Source organism: Channa argus, chromosome 10 (assembly GCF_033026475.1).
Source record: "Channa argus isolate prfri chromosome 10, Channa argus male v1.0, whole genome shotgun sequence".
Lineage (NCBI taxonomy): Eukaryota > Metazoa > Chordata > Actinopteri > Anabantiformes > Channidae > Channa > Channa argus.
In genome coordinates, this window is record NC_090206.1 from 22,591,011 (window position 1) to 22,610,877 (window position 19,867).

At 38.1% G+C, this 19,867-nt stretch overlaps 1 protein-coding gene across 6 annotated transcripts in view; it reads left to right on the forward strand.

The window, feature by feature from the left end:
- Positions 1–18,141, forward strand: part of ldb2a (LIM domain binding 2a) — an 89,823-nt gene extending 71,682 nt beyond the window's left edge. For 2 of the 6 annotated variants that reach the window (XM_067518666.1, XM_067518671.1), the window contains exons 5-9: positions 1,551–1,634; positions 6,322–6,445; positions 8,439–8,491; positions 9,295–9,447; positions 16,192–18,141. In XM_067518666.1, the coding sequence (XP_067374767.1) occupies positions 1,551–1,634; positions 6,322–6,445; positions 8,439–8,491; positions 9,295–9,447; positions 16,192–16,422 (645 nt within the window). In that variant the 3' untranslated portion in view covers positions 16,423–18,141. Of the gene's footprint in view, positions 1–1,550; positions 1,635–6,321; positions 6,446–8,438; positions 8,493–9,294; positions 9,448–16,191 lie in introns of all 6 variants that reach the window. The other 4 variants (XM_067518668.1, XM_067518669.1, XM_067518670.1 and 1 more) reach the window with 4 other exon arrangements.
- The last annotated feature ends 1,726 nt before the right edge of the window (positions 18,142–19,867 follow it).

Genomic DNA, 19,867 nt, shown 5'->3' on the forward strand with positions numbered 1-19,867 from the left:
TGTGCATGACACGTAATCCCAGTGTCCTGGGTTTGAGTCCCCCTGGGGAGCTTTTGCTGCATGTTATACCACCGGTCTTCTCACCAGTTCACGTCTTTACTAACTATCTAAGGCAAATGTAACATGTAACATTAGTAGCGCTGCTCATTCTATCTACAAAGACAGGTTACCACATAAATAAATAAATAAATAATATGCCAAGTAATCACTATGTAAATGATGTGAAAGAAAAAAAATTTATTATAATAAAACATATGCTACCTCAAACAGTCCAAAACATTTACAGTATTTATTCCTTCAAGGCTGAGCAGCATCCTTTCTCTCACCATTAACTCTGTACGCTACATGCCCGCTGACATTGTCTCTGCCATTTAAGCGTCTCATTCAGAACACTGGCATATATCTTGAATTCTGAGTGGGCATTTCTACAGTTTCTACTCCATTGCTTATCTGACTTTGGCCCTTGAACTGAGTGTGTTGTTTCTGTAGCGTATGTGCTGCTATTTACCCCTGTTACATCAAATTGCTGATAAATCATTGCACCTTTGCTACCAAGACAAATTCCTGTACCGTATGTTTAGCCTAATTGTACCTGATGAGCAAAGTAACTGGTCCGCTGACAGTACAGAAGAACTTCCTTGCTTCCCTTTTGACTTTCTCCACATAGAAATGTGACTGGAGATAGAATTATGCATTTTTCATGAGGTAGTGAATGCAAGTGTGCTCACTGCTTCTCCTCAGTCTGGGCTATGTTTTGCTCTGTCAATACCTACAGCTTTTTATGATTTGACTGCTTATTCTTGGAGCCGTAAACAAGCTTAGTGAATAATCATGTGTCTTCATGAGGATTTTTCTTCAGTCAGATGCCATTCTATAATTGCTATCTTACCCTTTTTTTTGCTTTGTTATTTAAGATTTTCTTTACTCCTACACAATGTATAAAAAACAGGGTTTCAGAGCATTTTCATCTAAGACGATTTTCAGTTCTTAATCATTTGGGTGAATAATGCAACTGTCAACTTGACCACATCTCTCTGGAGCTATTTATACCTCACATAAACAAAAAACAGTGCATAAAAAGAAGGGTGGGTGACGTCTGCAGATTATTATTTTTTTTGGCTGGTTTAAAGGTAATTTAACATTGTTAAATTCTCTGTTGTTTCCTCTGCAGACATTGAACAAATAAGATTAAAAAAAAAAAGGAATATGTGTTGAAATAAAGGTGAGATGAAAACGTTATATTAATTAGCCCACAGTTTGACTTTAAGTGTGAAATTGATGGCCAGAAATACTTCAGTAGCATAACTGCAATAACAATGTTAAGTAGTTGCATTTATGACTTTAGAGTGTGAATGTGTCACTTGTGCATATGTGATAAACACCAATTAGCCTAATTGCGTGTAGATAATTAGTTTTGTCGTAGTCAGTTGAATGCAAACATAACAAAACTGATATGTCACACATGTAGTCATATACACACAAATATATGTATGTATGATATATTTGTAATTTTCATTTTTTCGTTGTCATTCCCCTGCTGCTGACTGTAGGCACAAGACCCTCAGGTGCTGGAACAACTGTCCAAAAACATCACTCGCATGGGTTTGACCAACTTCACCCTCAACTACCTCAGGGTAAGGACTGTGTGTGTGTGTGTGTGCATGTGTGCGCGCATATTTCTGACAGTGTCTATAACAGAAATTCTTCTTCTGGTTTTGTTCTCATCTTCCTACACCAGATGAGAAAGTAAAAAACATTCTTGTCCATTCTCAAACTCTTCAAATTCTTATTAAAATAAATATTTATTTACTGTGACAGTTATTGTGGTCTATGCAGTGTTATATTCATAATTTTACTCTAAATGTTATGATCAGTCTATGAATATTCAAGTTTAACTTGTGTTTAGTTTCCAGATATGTTTTTCTACTTTCTCACATCCACTCTTTAGTTTATTTAAGGTCATATCGTGACTGTAAATGTAACTATTTTTCTCTGTCTTACTGGAAGGGAAAGCTTATGCTGTTATTTATGTGCTGAACACGTTTTATGACTCTTGGGCGTTTGAAACCTGAGTGTATAATTTCAGAAGTGCATGGCATCAAAACAAAAAATAAGCACTTATTTTTTCTTTACTCTCTGCATATACATGTTTTTCTACCTGACCGCAGCAATATAATTTACAGAAATGGGAAGTATAAGCTGGCTGAATACATTAGTGATTATTTCACAGGGTTTTGTTTGTGTTTTTCAACGCCACAGTTGACTGACAGCTACTATTTCCAAATGGGAGAACAAGAGCGAGCAGGAGAGAGACAGAGAGAGAGAAGAATTAATTGGATACAGAAAATTAGCATAACATTAATGAACGCTCCCTGTTGAGACTCATAATTGTGAAATGGCGCGCGAATCGGGGAATGGCACCTCTGCTGCTTATAATAACTGAGTGAAGAAAGGCACACAGAGAGGGAGAGAGAGAGAGAGAGAGTGGGAGCAGGGTGGCTGTTTTTGTTTTCCAATAACAATGATTTTCTATACAGAAAGCAACTGTAATGCGACTGAAAGAGAAAACACATAATTCAAGTATCTGTAATTACACACTAAAGATTTAGCTTGTGTTGATTTTTTGTTGTGGAGATTCATATGGTCAGTGCTCAGCAAATAAAACAATAAAACAGTGAGCACGCCTTGTTTTCTGTTTGCTGACAACATGCATTTTATGGAAAAGGTTAAGTTGTTTGTGTCTCGACAGTCCCAACTTTGCTTTTCAAGAGTTTGCTGAAATTGTCCTCTAAACCGGAAATGTTTCACATAAATCCCTCTGTGTTGCGTAAATTCGGAATTGGCACACTTGGCCAGAGCACAATGTGGTTTTGTTTTGAATGATACAGAAACTATTTTTCTTAACAACGGATTTAACCTTGTTTGGAAGTTTTATTTTATTTCAGTAATGGTGGAGACATCTTTTACTACACAGAATTGGTTTTTATTTTATTAAATATTCATTTTAAAAGTGTTAGTTTTGCCAAATTGTCAGCGTTACAATTTTACTTTGTCTTAAAAAGCAGTGTCTTTTTTCGCTTTTCACCATTAATACAATAATCTTTGATTTGATTGTCTCTGGCCAAACTGCTCACTGCTCAGTTGTTAATGTCCCTTTAGTAGTAATATTTGGAAGTTATTGTAAAGCCTGATGAGAAATAGTATACATTATTGCATAGCAAGGTCTGAAATCAAACACTTTTTTTGTAACAGAATTTTGTTTTTTATATGTCCTGACCTAGTAATTATCTTACAATTCCTTCTGGAGGTCCCAGTCCCCGGTTTGGGACCCACTGCTCTGTAGTCACTGTTATTCAATATGTCACAGAATTTGCAAATGATCTTTTCCCATGCTGTTATCATATGGTGTCAAGGTAAAATACACCCTTTCCTCACATTAAACTGGCAATAATGTGACTTTCCCAGCATTTATCAGTCCTTCAGAAAGAGACTGACAGTTTCCTGGCTAAGGGTCACAACCGGCTTTTCTCTCACTCTCAGAAACACACACACACACACTCACTTTCTCTCTCTCTCTCTCTCTTTTTATATATATTTTTTGTTTCATTTGGAGTATTTAAGCCTTTCCATGTATTGGAGCTGCTGGCTTCCTACTATTCAGCCTGAAAATAGCCCTTGTTTTCAGGCTGAGAGCCAGGGCTTGTTGGCTGAGCTGGGAAGGAATATTACTGTGTCAGGAGGGAACTATCAGAGGAGAACACGGGATTAGTGTGCTACAGGGATGTTCACTTTACCTCGAGCCGAATGGCATCAAAACACTGCTGTCCTAACAGAGGGAGTAGCAGCTGACATTACTGTTTATGTGGGGTAATTTTGCGGTAGCAGCTGAGTCTACAGTTGTTTGAATAACTAGTTTGAAACCCCTGACTAGTGAACATCCATGGTGTCCATCATTCAAAGCAATTTTTTGTAAGGATTACTGGTGTTGTCAGCTTTCAAACCTGTTTAAGACTTACACATAATATTACACGTGATACAGTCTCCTTATATTATTCCATTCTTTTTTCTGTTTTAGCTTTAAAAGTGCTGTACAGTATGGCTGAAGACAGGATGAGCATGTTGATTAGTACTGAATTCAGAAACGCAGAGGTGGTGGCATGCTGAAGGTCAGATGAGATCATTTGAGCATGCAGTAAATGATTAGCAGTCGCCTTTCTCTCAGTAACGATGGTCAAAGTGCCCTTGAGCAAGTTAGAAATCCACACATGCATTCAATTTACTAATTTGGAACTTAGAGCACACTCTTTTTGGGAGAACGGCAACTACAGTGGCTAGTCAGCAATACCATGTCGCTACATCAGCCAGGATCTGGGTGTCCCACACCTGTTTATGATCCTTTCACTGTAATAGCTTATGTAATGTAATAGTTTATTCTTCAAATCTTCCACAACACTGAAATTGGGTGTTACATCAAAGTTACTGTAGGGACATCTTTACATTCATGTTATAAAGCCCTGTTAAAGTCTGGATTTGTCTCCTTTTAGTGGGAGCAAAGGAGGAAATGTGTAGGGGGCTTACATTATGGATTGTTTTGAATATATTTTATTATTTTATATTTTATTTTTATTTTATTCTGTTCATAATTATTTTGGTTATATAGGTTGTTGTTCAGTTGATAAAATCCCAAAGACAAAGTGTGATGTGTTTAGACTGATCAGACTAATATGCTTAAGACAAGTTTTACTTTTTAAATATGAACATGCTCAGATTTGAAAAACTGAACAAATATATTTCAGTTTTTGGTAAGTAACAATACTAAAAGGATAATTTCAATATTTGGTTCATTTATATAATTGTTGTAGGTGTTGATGTGTCCTTGCTATACTGAACGGCACCGACAACAAATGACCAGTAAACAAAACATATGTCTTTGACACAGGCCGGATATATACAGTATGTATATGTGTTTGAGGTGCTAGTTCTTCATAAGTTCTTATAAGCATTGTACTGTTGCAATAAGAGTAAAGCAATCTGCAATATAACTTAGCTCATTTGCGTTTTGATTGTTTGGGGTTCAGCAAATAGCTACTTCCTAAACCAGTTCTTATATCAAAAAATAAAGTAGGATCTAGTGTCTCACTTAGTAAGATGAAGATACACAGTGGTACTGTATATTTCATGAAGGCAGCGTGACAGAAGAAAGGACGTGAATCCAAATCTCCTGTGTTAGGCATATGTAACCTTCCATCTTGACCTCCCCACTCTGACATTTTGCAGCTATTTTTCCCTGCTTTGATACCAAACATAACACAAGCTGTTTAAAGCTCTTAGAACAAAAAAGCTATTGTTTCACTAAACAGCCTCTTCACAGTAATGCTTTCTGTATGTTTCTTACGTTCTACCCTTAACAAAAACCCTGTGCTTCTTTAAGTAGTTTTAAATATTCCATCTTCAACTAGTGAGAAAAATAAGGGAGGAAGGAGAAGGCCACATACACTGGTCCCCAGTTTAGTTTTTGACAGTATAGGGTTTGAGTTTGCACATAAACACATATTATTCATAACTTCCATCAGGAGACATGGCATTGCTGGAGAAGTTACAGAATAGGTTTTGTTTCCCAGTTTCCCAGTGTCACCTTGAGGACCCAATGAGGACATGTGTGTGACTGTGCATCACTGTCCTCTGAGTGCACTGACAGGCATACGGGTGGGTGCTGGTGTTGAGGAAGGCAGACGAGCTTATAATGTTATCCAGATGTTGTCTGGATAAGCAAAGCCTGATGTATTAAAGATGACAGTCTGACCCCTGCTTCATCTCACTGCAGATCACCAGAGATTTACAGTTTTCTCCAGACTGAATATTGTACTTAAGGTCTCTTGACTGGAGTATATTGTTAGAGCACTGTGTGGGAACAAGAGACTGTACTGTGTCCATTGTGTCCAAAGAGGGAATAGTGTGCATCTAAGTATGCATGCAGAAATACACATTGCAAACCACTTATCAAAGGCTGCTCATATTAAACTGTATCGTGCTGGTCATATTTCTTTCTTCACCTCTTCGTGTTCTTGTCTTTGAAGCTCTTGACAATAAACCTGTATTTTAAGGCACTTTATTAATAGTGTCTATAAAAAGTAGATTTACAGCACAATTAATCAGTCAATGTCAATCTGCAGGTGATTAATTGAGTAACGAACTCAGTGTTTTTATGGATGTTGTTTTGCTTTACCTTGACAAGAGGCTGCGGCAGTGAAGAGGACAAAGTTTGGTCATCAACTGTTAAATAAATCTGTTTTAACTGAACTTGTCCTGTTGTGTCTGCAGTTGTGTGTTATCCTGGAGCCCATGCAGGAGCTCATGTCAAGGCACAAGACCTACAACCTCAGCCCCAGAGACTGTCTCAAGACATGCCTATTTCAAAAATGGCAGAGAATGGTAGCCCCACCAGGTAACTACCAACTACACAATGCAGAAATGCAAATCTGTTTTTTTCAGTAGCCTGTTCAAAAAAGCAGGTCTGGATAATGTGTTTTTAGTAACGCCTACAAATATGCAACATGGATGAATATGAAAAGAGCACAGGATAAAGCTGCCTTTTAATTAATTAATCAATCAATTAATTAATTGATTAATTTACTGTTGATGTCTCAAATGGCATCAGGTACGGAGATTATAGATCCAGTTTTCTTTACAGACATTCTAAGTTGTTTTCTTTCACTTGTAAGTCTGTGCCATCACTCTCGTTGTAGAAATAGGAATGTTTTCTCCCAGACTGTGTTTTTATTGCATCATTTATGTTTCGAAATTTGCCATTATATGTTTTAATCCCATAAATATGTTTTGCCTGTCAGGTATGTGAAATTAATCAGAATTCAGGGTCGCTTCTCAAATCCCAACCTCGCCAATCTTAACGGGCCTCTCAGCTTTCTATGATTGATGTTTTAAGGGTGGTTTCTGAAAAGTACCAGGCTTAATTTGACTGTGTGGTCTTAAGCCGAGAGAGAGTGACTAAGCCAAGTTTTTTGGACACATCGGAGTGGCTGCAAATTACAGCAATGCTTAGCGAGGCGTGACAAGATGTCTTTAAAAACCAACACCAGTCAAAAAGCCTTTGACTCTGACCTGTGTAACTTTAATTAAGAGTGCCGAGTGTAATCAAACTAGTAGATCCAACTCCCCAGCCAGCGGCTCCCGAGTGTCGACGACGTTCTTCAAAGCAAAGAAATAAAACAACCAAAAAGAAAAAAATGATTTTATGAATATAAAGTCCATGGGAGAATAAAAGACTCTTGATGGATAATAGTACTCATGGAAAGGGTGCAGAGCTGTATATGAAATCCTTTATGGGTGATGCAATTTGATATCATACAGTGTTTATACGTAGCACTTGTATATATTTAATATTTTATGCAGCTTCACTGTGTTGTTTGGTTTAATTATCTGGCTTTAAACGAAAAGCCTCCCTCCCCCGGAACAAAGTACTAATAGATATAGAAATAGAATAGAAAATGTTGTATTTTTCAGGGTCATTTCATGTCATATGTCTATATTTTGAGATGCAGTTTGCCTGATACTTGCAGTTTAGCTAGAATCGCTGTTTTCCTCATTGGTGGTGTGTCATTCCTTTTTTCCTGCAATTCTTATTCAGCTTGGAAACTGGTTGGGATTTAGCCAGGAAGGAAGCCACAGGCACATTTATGTTCTGATAAGTCCTTTTGGTGGAAATGGAAGTGATTTTAGTGCGTCACCAGTTTAGCATTGAAGGAAACCAGTTGGATAACAAAAATGATTGTCTTTGACAATAGGCCTACTTTTTTTTGCACACGTCTGTCAGAGTCAGGAATCAGAAGAGAAAAGACACTGTAAATCCCCTTATTGTTTTGCTTTTGATTTATAGTTTCAGTTTTGTTTATATCATGAGTCGCTGCTTGTTGTAACTGAATATGAAAGCATCTCCCTTGGTGTGATTAGTAAGAACCTCGAAAAATGTATTTCATTATCAGACATCTGATTAAAGATCACAGCAGTGTTTTCTTGTATCTCTTGAGATTAAAAGGGAAAAATGTTTTCTAACAAATGTTGGCAGAATTTGCAAAAGCATGTATTCATAAATTATGCATTATACAAATTATTTTGTAAATACTAGAAACACTGAGATCTCTATAAACCTGTGTCATTAATCTATATCTACCTAATAATTATGATGAATTACTTTAACTTGTGGTTTAATTTTAACTTTAACAATTATGAGTAGTTCATAATTGGAAAACAAAAAGCATAAGTAACCCAGTGGTGGTAAAAAGCATCTGAATGGCATTTATTGTTCAGTTCTTTCTCTCCCTTTTTCTGTGTTGTCATCTCTGGTCTGGTTCTCTCTTAAATTGTTTAAGAAATTTTTCCCCCACTGAATAAAATAAAACTGATTTTGGCTCCGGTTTCAGCTGGACACCCACAGAACTTCAAAACGGAAATATTTCCCACAAATCACAAAAAAGGTATCTTCTCTCTTACAATGTTAATTGTCTGTGGTCTTATACAAAAACAGCATTGTAGTGCTTGCTGCAATGCCATGAAATACATTTTTGTGTGCAAGGTTTGTTGTGGACGCTTAATTGCATGTTTGAAAATCGTACTAACACCTGCACTAGTTACAACTACAGTTTTCACACTGTACGTCATTTTAATGAAATATTTCTCAAGTAGTGACTACAAATAATAACCAAAATAATAGCTGAGCATATCTACAGAAATGCAACAAATGTGCAAGAATGGACACACTATAGAAGTATATTCAGTAAGACAAACACCAGTGGGTTTTCTGCCTCTGCAGAGCAGTTTTAATCGTGTGCATGCTATTGAAGAACATTTCAATCGGTGCAGCACCGTAATCATTAACAAATTTACATTACACTGCGCATCAAGGTCCATTGTTGAACATTTATGCAAATGAAACAGGTTCTTTCTTACTGGTGCATGTCTTGGGAGATGTTAACGCTCATGCGGTTTCACCTCTGAAGAAAACAAAGCATGAATCATTGTATTCTAGTCACTTGTTTCTGTGTAATTTGTGTTCGTGTGTGTGTTCTCTCTTTGCATGCATGCATGTATGCAGGCATTTAATATTATACTGTAAGTGGAAGCATATTTACCTGTGTGCACGCCTTTGTTTCAACGCACATATTACTGTCTGTCAAAGCCACTGCTATATGACCTTACACACACTTCACACTGCACACAGCCTACACCTTGTCTCCGTCTGTATGCATTATGTTCTTGGCATGGCCTCTGTTTCTCTTTGCTGGTCGCGCCAAAGCTGAGCCTGCCCGACAGACAACCACGAAGAGGAGGAAACGGAAGAACTCAGCCAGCAGCGCCAACAGCAGTGTGGGCACCACTGCAAGCAAGAAACGCAGCCCTGCCACCAACTTCAGCCTCTCCAGTCAGGTACCTGTAAGCATCAGCTCCACTCGGTTTGCCTAATTTTTTTATTTTCCTTCTATCTCCACATGCATGTTTGCAGGATTACACACAGGCATTAAAAATTCCTAATGGTATTGCAGCTACTAGGCTTATTTTATTTCTACGTGTGAAAGGAAAATCACCAGGAGGAAATGGGGGGGGGACTCAAACCTGTTCAGTGAGACAAAGAAACCTAGAGGGACTTGTATGAAAACATCTCACCCCAAAAGAAGACAAAGAGAGAATACATCAAATATCATAAGGAGTGACACAAATGACAATTATCAAAGCTAAAACAGTACAAGAACAGAGTCAATTAAAGTTTTTCTTTTGTGATTTTTTGCAGGTATATCATATCACAATGGTTGTAACTAAACTACTTGATTTTCTACCTGAATCTGCCGAGTACAGTACATGGTTCTCAGAATATGCTGTACAATATATGTCTCAGTTGACCCCCTTGCCTAACCAGTTGTCTATAGCAAAGAGGTTTAGGAAAAAAGCTTGAATCTTGAAAATGGGAAAATGTGGGTGTGTAAAGTGAGACTTTGACCTCTGTCTCTCAACACACAAAACACCCTTGAGTAAGACACTGAACTGTCCAGAGGTTCGGAAGAGTGTGTGTGTCTAGAACTACACAAATGTCACACAGACTGCTGATATGAAAGAGCAGCAATATTTGTATTTATGCACTAAGTTGTCTTACTAACTAGTCATGTCCTCTACCATGATTTGAAGGTTTCAATTTGAATCCCTGAAGTTGATGTGTTGATGTGATGAGTAAAAAAAAAAACATTCTGTAATTGTATGCATGGAGCTGTAATTATTTTTAACACTTTTGAACTATATTTGGTAAGTCTGCCCAATATTTCTGGTACACATGCAGCTGTTCGATATTTAAAGGGTGCAAGTCCTAACTCTATTAATGTAAGAAAGACCAACTATTTTGGACGTAAAGTCAATACAAATAATTTTGTTTTGAAGCTAGAAAGCAGCGAGTTGAATCCCCAAAAATGTGTTTATCTTCTTTCAAATCGCTTTATGAAACATGACTTGTTTTAAATCAAGGGTTATTGTCTTCTTTTGAGCAAATGACCACTATACATTTTTTTATGCAACCAAGGGATGTCCCTTTATCCATAATCACACTAAAAAAGCCCCCAAAAGAGTATTTAACCAGTGTAATGAAATGTGCTTATTAATTTAGAAGCGTTACGATTAGGAGGAGTTCCAAAAATGACTCTGAACAATTTAACTTCCTTATATCGTCAGCAAATTACTGTAACAACATCTATGATTTAACAAACCAATGTCGCCCTGTTACGCAGAAATTGTGACCTGTAGAGGAACAAGTTTTAAAATGTCCAGCCTCACAACTCTGCCTACTGTGTTCCAGGGTATGAATGCCTGATTTTGCTACATGTCTCCATAACAGGCCACTTGACACAGTTAGAGGTTAAACAGCCTCTTAAACAGCTGAGTGTTGCACCACACGTCTGGCACTCCCCTGGAGGATTCGGTGCTGTTGTCTGCAGAGAGACTAGTCTTACTCCATACGCTGCTCATTATACACACACTGCATTACTGTAAAATCACACTACTTTGTCCAATCCACTCTGGTGTTTTAAACACAGGCTAAAACTGGCCCAATACTAAACCATAACTGGAATTTGTCAACGATAAAAGTTTGCTGCATTAGCATACGTGTGTTCGTGTACATAAGCCTAGCTCTGCTTAATGAGAAATGTAAAAGGCTAATTCCATTCTATGCAGTGCATGCGGTATAACAACCCTGTCTCCTAGTAATTATGTTTAACGTGTTTGAAAAAAAAAAACCCAAAACCATAGTATCTGCCATGATTATGTTGCCTGGAAACATCTTCTCTAAAGTTGGAAGCGCTATGTTTAGGAACTGCATGCAGGGAGGTGGGTGTGCAATGTGCAGAAACATGTTCATGTCCTGGCTCCTGCACATGGTTAGGTTTAGGCAACAAACGCACTTTTTGATTGGAAAAAGATTGTGATTAATAATGTGGGAACATCCTGTGTCTTGCTTTTAAGGCACTTTTTGTTTTTTCCCAGTATTTAACTAAGCCAGTGATGTTTCACTAAACCTTCACCAAGTCCTGCAAAAAGACATGCTGTCGCTGCGTCAACTTTATACATTATTTTAATTGTGGATCAGGAAACCAACAGGTCAATAATGTCCTTGGTAACCTGGTAAATATGTTTATCAACAATAATGATTATTGTCAGCACTGAACAGATAGTAGAAACTCTTATGTTCCCCATAAGGTTCACAATTTTAATACTGGGCGGACCATAATTTTCCCCAATCTCCATCCAGGTATGACTTGTTCATGGACTTGAGTTTCCTGTCCATGCATTCCTGACATTTGTGCAGTATGTCTAAATAAGGAACATACTCTTCCTCCCACCTACATACACATACTGTGCCGTCCCTCCATATTCTGTTCTCTGGTTAGCCGTATCGTCGTCTTGCAAGATTTGTTGCCCTTATCCACTTCTTCTACCTTCCTCACTGCATCTCACACATACCTAATGTACATCACACACATACATATATAGACAGTGTGTGCAATTGTTTTCTCTCTAGAAGACAGTTTGGCTCTGTGCCAGCTCTCATTATCACCGATATCTGTATACCCCCCCCTTCTCCTTCACATGCACACACCTCATTACAGGCCCCCCTCTCCTGCCTCCACCACCTTCCCACCCACACACACACAAACACACATACACACATACCAGATGTACCACTCATGCCGTGCATTCGCACGCCTCTTAAAGACTGGCAGCGTGGCTGGTAACATGCTGGTTACATATGTTGTGCGCCTGCTGTCTTTGTCTGAGAAGTTGTTCGTTTGTGGCTGAGCACAAGCCTACGTGAGCCCAATGACAATAAGGAGTGGACCCTCACATGGGGAAGGGGTTTACCAGAGGCTGGTGGGAGAGGAGGTGTGGGGGTAGAAAGTGGGTAGCGTGTTGGGGGGGTGTTGATTGGATGAGCAACACTGACCTCTAGTGGCCTGAATTTAGTGTTAAACCTGTTGTTTAACCAAACAGGCCTGTAGCAGCAGGGTTTGTGATTTCAGTGCTGTAAGTCAGTGTCAGTCACTGTTTTTGGTGGAAGCAAGTAGGAGAAAAACTGTGGACTAAACCCTTAATTAACTGTCCATCTACTGTATACAAACAGTAGCAGTGAAGAAAGAAGTACTCAGATTGTTTACTTAAGTGAAAACAGCTATATTTCAATGTAAAAGTACTCTATTGTGCATATACAATTATCCTTTACTCATTATTAACACAATGCATGATGATACATTTATAAATAATGTTTATTATTGGATCCTAATCATTGTTCCACATGTATAATCATGCAGCTGATAAAAGGTCTTTCTTAATTAATGTTTTTTCTTAATGTATAATAACGCGTCATAATTATTTTCTTAATTATATTTTGTATCACTATTCTCATTGGGAGAGGGGTGGGGTCGGGGCAGCGACTCGGTTGCTAGTGTAAACCCTGAGCTTATGGGATAAGATGAAAGAGAAAAAATATCAGAATCTGCAAACTAGTAAGTAAAGCCATAAAAGAAGTGTAATGAAAAGTATTTAATGTGTAATGGACATTTTGCCTATGTACAGTCTTAGAGTATATGTACTTTACAGTACTGAACAGAAGAAATTATACTAAAATGATCTACATTAAAAATGATTACAAGTTTCTGCATTTAATCATTGTGCTACCATAGAGAACTTATTAAACTAGCGTTAAAGTAGAATATATAAACTATATTATTTAACAAAGTAGAATAATATAACATTGGCACAGATAAAGTTTTTTATTTCGATAACTTAAAGAACAAGTCAGCTAATATTTAGTGTTTTCCTCCTCATTAGCAAATTCCACAACAAGGCTGAAATCAAAATCTGTGATGCCACAATTTCCCAGCTGTACTCCACTGTAGAGCCCACCTTTTAAATATCTTAACATATAAAAGATGGAGGTCCATTTTATTTTGGGGTATCAGAGTGTTGACCTGCATTAGGCCATATAAAGTTGACATTTTTAAAATCCTTATTAATATTTTATAGTTTTCAGCTCCTTTGTCGTCATCACAATCCCACCAGGTCTTGTTTAAATTCCCACTTGTTGTCCTGGAGACCTGAGCAGGAAATATGTCCTCCAAGCTCCTCACTACTAATCTCTGCAAAAATATGCTAATGACACTGCTCATTGAATGAAAGGAGCAGGGGGGGTGTTCATCGCTGCATCGGCCCATGCGAAGCCTCGTCGCTTACAGTAGCTAGCGCAAAGGCTAACTCTTAACAAAATGAGTAGACAAGTAGACGGTATTAATTAGCTCACAATTAGTGCTCCCCAGTCTCAGAGTCTATCCACCAGCTGTTATCGTCAGAGGGATTTTCTGGGGGGGAGGGGGACAGAATTGGCCAGAGGTAGGTTGACAGGCCTCCTCACAGGAACAGATGGTGAAGGCAAGGCTTGCTGGCAATCAGCACAGTTTTAGCTAATGACTTAATTAGCTATGCAAATTGACAAATCAGTGTGGATATTGTCATTTAGTTGAAAAGCTCACCTAAATTAATTAGCCTGATTAAGGCATAGTGGGGTGCAGAAGTGGTCGCTAGAGGGGTTTTGGGGACGGCTTGGATAAATAAACTCTCTCTCCCCATCGGTGCTCCTCATCAAAGTCTGTGTGTATTTGGTGTTTTGGGTGAGGGGATTTTGAGTGTGCTAAGTTGTCTAGTTTTGTTTGTATATTTGCATCAGAACTTGCTGGATGTGATCGTGCGTGTTTGTTCTGTGTGATTTGTGTGTACATGTCTAGCTTTGCGTGCGATCGTCTGCATAAGTGACTTGTATTACATAGGGTTAACAAGTGCTTTCGTTTGGGTTTGTGTTCAGTTGTGATCGTGTGTTAACGTGTGATTGTACAGTAAACTTATCTGGGTTTGTGTGCCAGTGCACGGCATGGGTGTGCACACGTGTGGTACAGAAGAGATGACAGAGGAGAGCGAGATCTCCCAAGCCAGGCAGCGGTGACACACATGACCAGTGAAGCATGCGCTCCATTTAACTGTAAAGCTTCTTCCCAGGTTACGGTGGGTGGTGCTAGGGCTCGCCAGCAGGGCGATGCTTAGCCAGTAAAAGGAAGGTGTGAAACACAGCCGGGATTCAGAGCCTGTCAATCAATATTTGAATTTACAAATTACACTACGGTAATTATTTGTTCACAGAAGAACAGAAGCTTTGTTCATGAAGTGCTGAGGAATTTGCTTTGGTAACATGACAACACAGAAACACATACATTTTACATCCCCTTCTAAAGAATCATCAGGATTCCTTCGCATGGCAAGTGTCACAGATAGTAGTGGATAATGGATAAATCTCGGTCCTTCCCCGTGCGAGCGCCATTTCTGTAAAATATGTCTAACATGATGAGTATTGATTGGTGTGGGCGCAGAGCACTGGGGGAATCCTCTTTCTGCATGGGAAGGTTTCATTTGCACTGAGTGGTTCGAGAGAGGTCGACTCGGGTTGGTTCAGTGGATACACCACCGTCTCTGCTGAACACACGCAAACACAGCGAAGCATTGCATGCACATACTCCCACTGTAATTCCATCATGCACAGGGGGTCCGTGTTGACGCAGGGAAATAGACGTCTCACACCATAGGCCCTTTGATGTGAGACGAGTGTCCACACAGTTGGGAAACAGAAAATGTTTTATATACACACAATCACACAGCAATAGAGCTGCAGTTGTAAAGACATCAGGTCTTGTCCAGAGTCAAGAATTATGTGTTTGTCCTTATGACCTTCCATGGTTTTTACCATCTGTTTTAAAAGTCATCTGATTAAATTCTTATTTTTCTGCTAAGCTTGGATATTATGTGAAACAGACACCATGGATATTCCCTTTATTTGAAGTAATGCAAATGTTATTATAACGTCTTTTTGGGTGGTTATGCGATCATCTGATATTCAGATGGTGCTTTGGTCTGAGAATTAGATTAAATAGATATGCATTAATTTCTTCTCTGGGGATTTCTCACTCACTTATCATATTAATTTTGAGTTGCCCCAAGGCTAAATGTGGACAGTAGTGCACAAAACCAAAAATGTCACGGTTGCTTGTGTAAAAAAAAAAAACGGATTCAGAGGCTGTTTTAAATGAAACAAAACTTGTTAGTATTGAAAGAGACTGGCAAAAGTACAACAAGGGGCCCATGTACTGCAAATTGTACTGTATATCTATCTATCTATATCTGTATCTGTCTCTATATATCTATCCAGCAAGGTTTTTTTTACATTGCTCTTCCTGGAGCAAAAACTGGAACTTAAGGTCATCACTTATATTATCGATATAATTTGCATTGTATAATAAAAATACATTTAAATTAACATGAATGTTGGTGAAGCTAAAAGTATTATTTTCTCTTTCACTGGAAGGACACAACACAATGCCTACAGTAGTTTTAAGAAGTATGTGAATACAAAGTGAGCTTTAAGGTTCAACAACTGCTAGTGCAACAAAACAGGAAACTGTTTGAACATGATGTGACCTTTTAAAAAGTGTGTATGTAAGACAGTGCATTTGCATTATTTTTTTTTCACCGTTGGTAAATTTGCCTCCTCTCTCTCTCTCTCTCTCTCTCTATTTGTATCTTTCTATCTCCCTCTTCTAGGATGTGATGGTGGTGGGCGAGCCGACCCTTATGGGTGGCGAGTTTGGGGATGAAGATGAGCGTCTGATCACTCGTCTGGAGAACACGCAGTATGACGCCACCAACGGCCTGGATGACGAGGACGACTTCAACAGCTCCCCAGCACTGGGCAACAATACCCCCTGGAGCAGCAAACCCCCAACCGCCCAGGACAGCAAGCCTGAGAGCACAGCGCCCCAACCCTCACAGTAAAACAAAAGAAAAAGAAATAAAACATCCTTGACTCCATGTGGACTGGAATTTTTAACCTGTACCCTAACCCTGAGGGCAGTGCTTCTTTGCCTCATAACATTGTACTGAATCAAATCCCTCTGTCTGCAAACTCATCGCTGGCATGCCCAGCCAAAATACATCCATCGCGGATATTTTCTTCTCCTCTGAATCACTGTAACATCTTGGAGAACACTGGCAGCATTGCACAGCAATATCCACAGACAAGAAATGCGTACAAGTTGTATGCAGCTATGATGTAAAAATAGCAAGTCGTGGGCATTTTTTTTTTTTTCAAGAATGCAGTGAAAAATTGCAGATCAAATTCTCCTGCTTGGACCCTCAGATTCAAACCTCTTGTCTAGTGGAATACCACAGCTGTGATTGGTTGACCTGCAGGTCACAAACCATCACACTGACGGTAGACATTGAGGAGAAAAGAAGAAGAATAAAAACAACAAACAAAATGTCTCAAAAATAGCAAGCTCATTGTGAAATAGGGAAGGTGTGTTTTTTAACAGCCAACAGAGCCAATGGAAACATCTCACCACATCGGAGACAAATAAAACATTGTTTGAGGCAATTGCATTTTTATTGGAAATTCAGTCGGCCGGTGGTTTGTTTCTGATGTTGCTGTTTATTTCCATTACCAATTAAGAGGAAATAAAAGTTCTATACCGTTATGGACTCCTTTCAAATGAGGGAAAATCGTGTCCTAGGATTGTTTTTTCCACATTACTGCGGTCGTCACAGATTGTGATTTCATGCAAACAGAGTTTGATTGTGTTCGTAGTCTGTTGGTATTTTGCTTCTCTCCGAATCCTTTGCAATCACGTTGTAATTTTGCAGATCAGTATGTGAACTGTGACGACGCGTTGATGCATTAATGTTGATTTCCCCCCCCCCTCCTCGAGAATTGGACTTCTTTCCCTTTAACGACCTACTCCCAAACTGATACTAAAACCTTTTCCTGCATGATTTTATAGGATTTTTTATTTTGTTTGATATATGTACTTTTTAAAAATGCATCAGTCTAATTTTGCTTTTGGGTTCATCAGTTTGGGAACACTGTTACGAGATTTGTAGCTCTGTAAATAGAGGAGGAATCTATTTTGTCCACTGTATATCAGCCACTGAAACCAGTTTGGATATGGCAGCTGTTTGTTTTGTACAGGAGTTTCCAGTTTCTGTAGGGTGGTTTGCATTCTTGCTGGTTTTCATTTGTCAAAGCCAGACTCTCAAAACGTACCCCATACCCTTTAGCTAGTGGAGAACCAAAGCCACAATGTTAAATAACACCCACAAAGTAATTTTTCTTGTATGTGTGACATAGGAAGGACACAATTTTACATTTTAAAAACCACTCCTTGATTAAATCCCATCCACCCAACAGAAATGATTTGAGACTCCTGTATTTGTGTTCACAATTGTTCTTTAATTAAATTGATACTATATCCCTGATCTCTTTTGTTGGACTTTTGTTTGGGCAAAAAGACGATGACGAGTGTCTTTATACAATTGGATCTTAAGGATATTTATTTGTGCATTTGTAAGGAAGCTAACACATTTCTAAATATGTTTGAGCCTAGTATTATTAGACACCGTTTGTACATTATATAGCAGAGGTGTTCAGTGTCATATCTGATGTCTGGTATGTATGCTTTACCATTATGTGTGCCAATAAACCGTGCTTACAATGGAGTGGAAATTTATTTGGTTTACAAGCATTATACATGTGTGTAGCTAAGTATTTCAGTTTTTACTATGATTACTAGTCACTATCTCTGCATAGTTTGACAAGTCGTTGAAAAGTATCCCTGAGATTGGAAACCGCATCTGGCAAAAGCAGTGTCAACACAAAGTTCCTTTAGTAGCTCTCAGTCGTATCACGCAACTTTACTTGACAGAGCTTTGCCCAGTTTACCAAGCTGGATAAAGAGGATAAACAAAGTGCTTGGGGAATCTCCAGTTTACACATCTGTGTATGAACTGAGGAAGACTGTGTGGTAGAACTGAAAGCTCCAGAACTGTTTCAAAGTAAAGATTGTTTGTGACCGTTTGAAAATGTGCTGGCTTTCTAAAATGGGTACATTTTCTGATATTGTGATCTTTAGAAAGGTTTTATTCAAAAAGAAACATTTAACAAGGACACTACATTTCTGGACTGAAATTCTTTTTTTTTTTTTTTTTTTTACAATAGAAAAGAATAGAATAGAACTTATTGCGCTTCAGTTTTCTTGTTCTACCTTATAACCGACAAAAGAATAATTTGTATTAACATTCTCTGTGATTTGTGATGATTCAGAAATGCAAACTAAACATCATATTTTGGTGCCAGGCTTCCTGAATAATAGAGCTTTCATCTAGAGCTCACATTTAGTGATTACATTTAAAGACGTCCGTTGCACAAAAGGCAGATATACAAGAGGTTTTTCACATTCAATGGTGTGGACTAAAGTGTGATAGAGCATCAAAACAGCTTGTACTATCAATGTGAGACCATGACCATGCCACAAGTCAAGTATTGAAAGACTAAATTCACTTGCTGGGTTCTTCATGAATTCACCTATTGTCACACTCAAGCCCCTTCACTTATTATTACATGCTATTAAAAGAGTTCTGGAAAAATACTTCAAAATCCAAGGTTGTCATTTTGAATAGGTCCTTTGAAACTGTATGTGAGAGAAATTGTATCTAAAATTGAAAGAGCTACCCAGGTTAGATTTTTGTCTTTGTGCAGCCAACAATAATTGCATTGATTTATGAAAAACACCAGATTTAAATTAGATGCAGTGTTTGCTCAACAGAATGTTTTTGGCGTTGGAGTCATCTTTACGTGGATGCAATTTTTAAATATTAAAATCAGGGCTAATGTCAGCCTGAATTTGATCTGGATTAGGTTGCTGGTAAAACATGGAACACCAACATAGTATATGTACTGAGCAAAGTTATCCAGCCAACTTGGTAGAAACTAACCTCGGATCAACCTAACAGCTTTAGTTAGACTGAGAACGACAGGATGGTGCTTTGGCGGCACCACGTGGAAGATATTATGTACTGCAACAACATTCGGTTATTCTTTAAGGTCAGTAAATAAGCTGCAAAACTAAATTATTGTTTTCGGCAACAATATTGTGATCATAATATTGATAATAAAATATCTGATAAATATTTGATAAAAACTGGATAGTATTTATTTTTTAAATAAACTGTTATTGCCAACTTTAGAAACTCTATATTTAAACTACATGTCTAATAAACATTTCGCCTTTTTTTAAATGTAGTTTTAATAAGCAATTAAACCTTTATGTTAAACTCTTTATTATTTAAAATAAGTATTTGTTTGTTTTTAAATTATTTTTAATGTACATCGTAACTTTGATATGACGTTTGTTTTTTGTACCTACGACGTCATGACGTTGTTGCA